Here is a 1,459-nt window from a genome sequence, read left to right on the forward strand (position 1 = left end):
CCTCCCCACCACCCCCGCCACCACCATCCCCGCAAGTTGCAGCCTATTAAACAAAATTTCTGGCTTCCTTCCCCCACCAACACAGGACGAGACGTCAGCAGCACCTGGACCGGACCATCTTCATGTCTCCATTCTGGCTTTTATCTCAGAGTAGACAACCTGCTGGAGAAATATAGAACACGGCGCTTAGAAACATATTGGTGGCAATATTAGTCACCTAAACATGAAATATCACATATACATATTATATGTTCATACTTCCAGCCACCAGTTGGCACTCTAGGCTCCACTTCTCATGTTTACCTGGCTACTCTTAACTGTCCTGTTGAACTCAATGACGTAAACTTAAATTTACACACACAGCTGAATGAGCCTAAAGACTGGCTTATTTGCCCCACTTGCCCCTCCCAGCCTGCCTGGGGCTGAAGGGAGTTTCAATTAGAGAGAAACAGTCTGAAGTCAAACAGATTCATTTAGAATACCCATAATGCTTTGTGACGCCATTGCTATAGAGAAACCCTTTATTATATATAACATGTAACCATTCCATATCTAGATTTCCAGGCGGCAGGCTGAGCTCCGGGTTCGCTTATGTCAGTGTTGGATAGCGTGGTGAGGGGTAAGATTCCGTGTAGGGATGCCTGTGTGCCCATTAGGGAGATTCACAATCTCTGTTCAAACTCTTACATTGGCACCAGAAGTGGAACAGAGAGGAAATCTTCCAATGGGGACACTTGTCCCAGTGACATCAATCCAAGAGGAGAGTTCCCTCACATTGGAGAGATTTCCACTTACTTCCTGTTGTGTGTACTGGAGAGAGATTGGAATGTCACGGTACTCACATTGTCAGCGGCTCGGGGTGAGGAAGCTGAAACCAGAAGGAGGAATACTGATCAGTGTCAAGATATGGACAGTATATATATATATTGTAAACTTCGTGAATGACTAATAAAGTTCTGATATACAGTATTATAATCACAGGAACTGAATGTATCAATACGTCGGATGTATCGCCCCGTGTATCTGTCACTTACAGGACAACAGAAATCAAATCAGTCATCAGCGTTCTATATATATATAATTATCTCATTGTTACCTTTTCTTTCAGTGAGCCCCTCCCCCCTCCACGTTCCAAGCATCCCTATTCGTTCTTTAACATGACAGGCAGCGTCCTTGACCAATAGGGAAGCTCATGAGATTGGAGGGGGTGGGGCCATACAGGAAATAATGAGATTTACATATAATCAGCTGTCCTTATCATTATGTGCAGAGTTTAAATCGGCAACGTTTGGAACAGGGGAAGTTTAAAGGACAAGTCCACCTAAATCTGACATTCCACTTCTGTACTGGAAGTGATATCATATTATTGGTCAGTTTAGGTGGACTTGTCCTTTAAACTAAACATTATTATTTGTTATTTTAAAGGAAAAGTCCACCTGAAAATGAAATGTCATTTTTG

General features: G+C 43.0%; 1 protein-coding gene across 1 annotated transcript in view; it reads right to left on the reverse strand.

Annotated features, from left to right (window-relative positions):
* Positions 1 to 1,459, reverse strand: part of LOC108802144 (high affinity immunoglobulin gamma Fc receptor I-like) — an 11,577-nt gene that overhangs the window by 4,069 nt on the left and 6,049 nt on the right. Inside the window, exon 7 of the mRNA XM_018574021.1 lies at positions 843 to 868. Coding sequence (XP_018429523.1) covers positions 843 to 868 — 26 coding nt within the window. The remainder of the gene's footprint in view (positions 1 to 842; positions 869 to 1,459) is intronic.

Source organism: Nanorana parkeri, unplaced genomic scaffold, assembly GCF_000935625.1.
Source record: "Nanorana parkeri isolate BGI_ZX_2015 unplaced genomic scaffold, ASM93562v1 scaffold2680, whole genome shotgun sequence".
Taxonomy (NCBI): Eukaryota; Metazoa; Chordata; class Amphibia; order Anura; family Dicroglossidae; genus Nanorana; species Nanorana parkeri.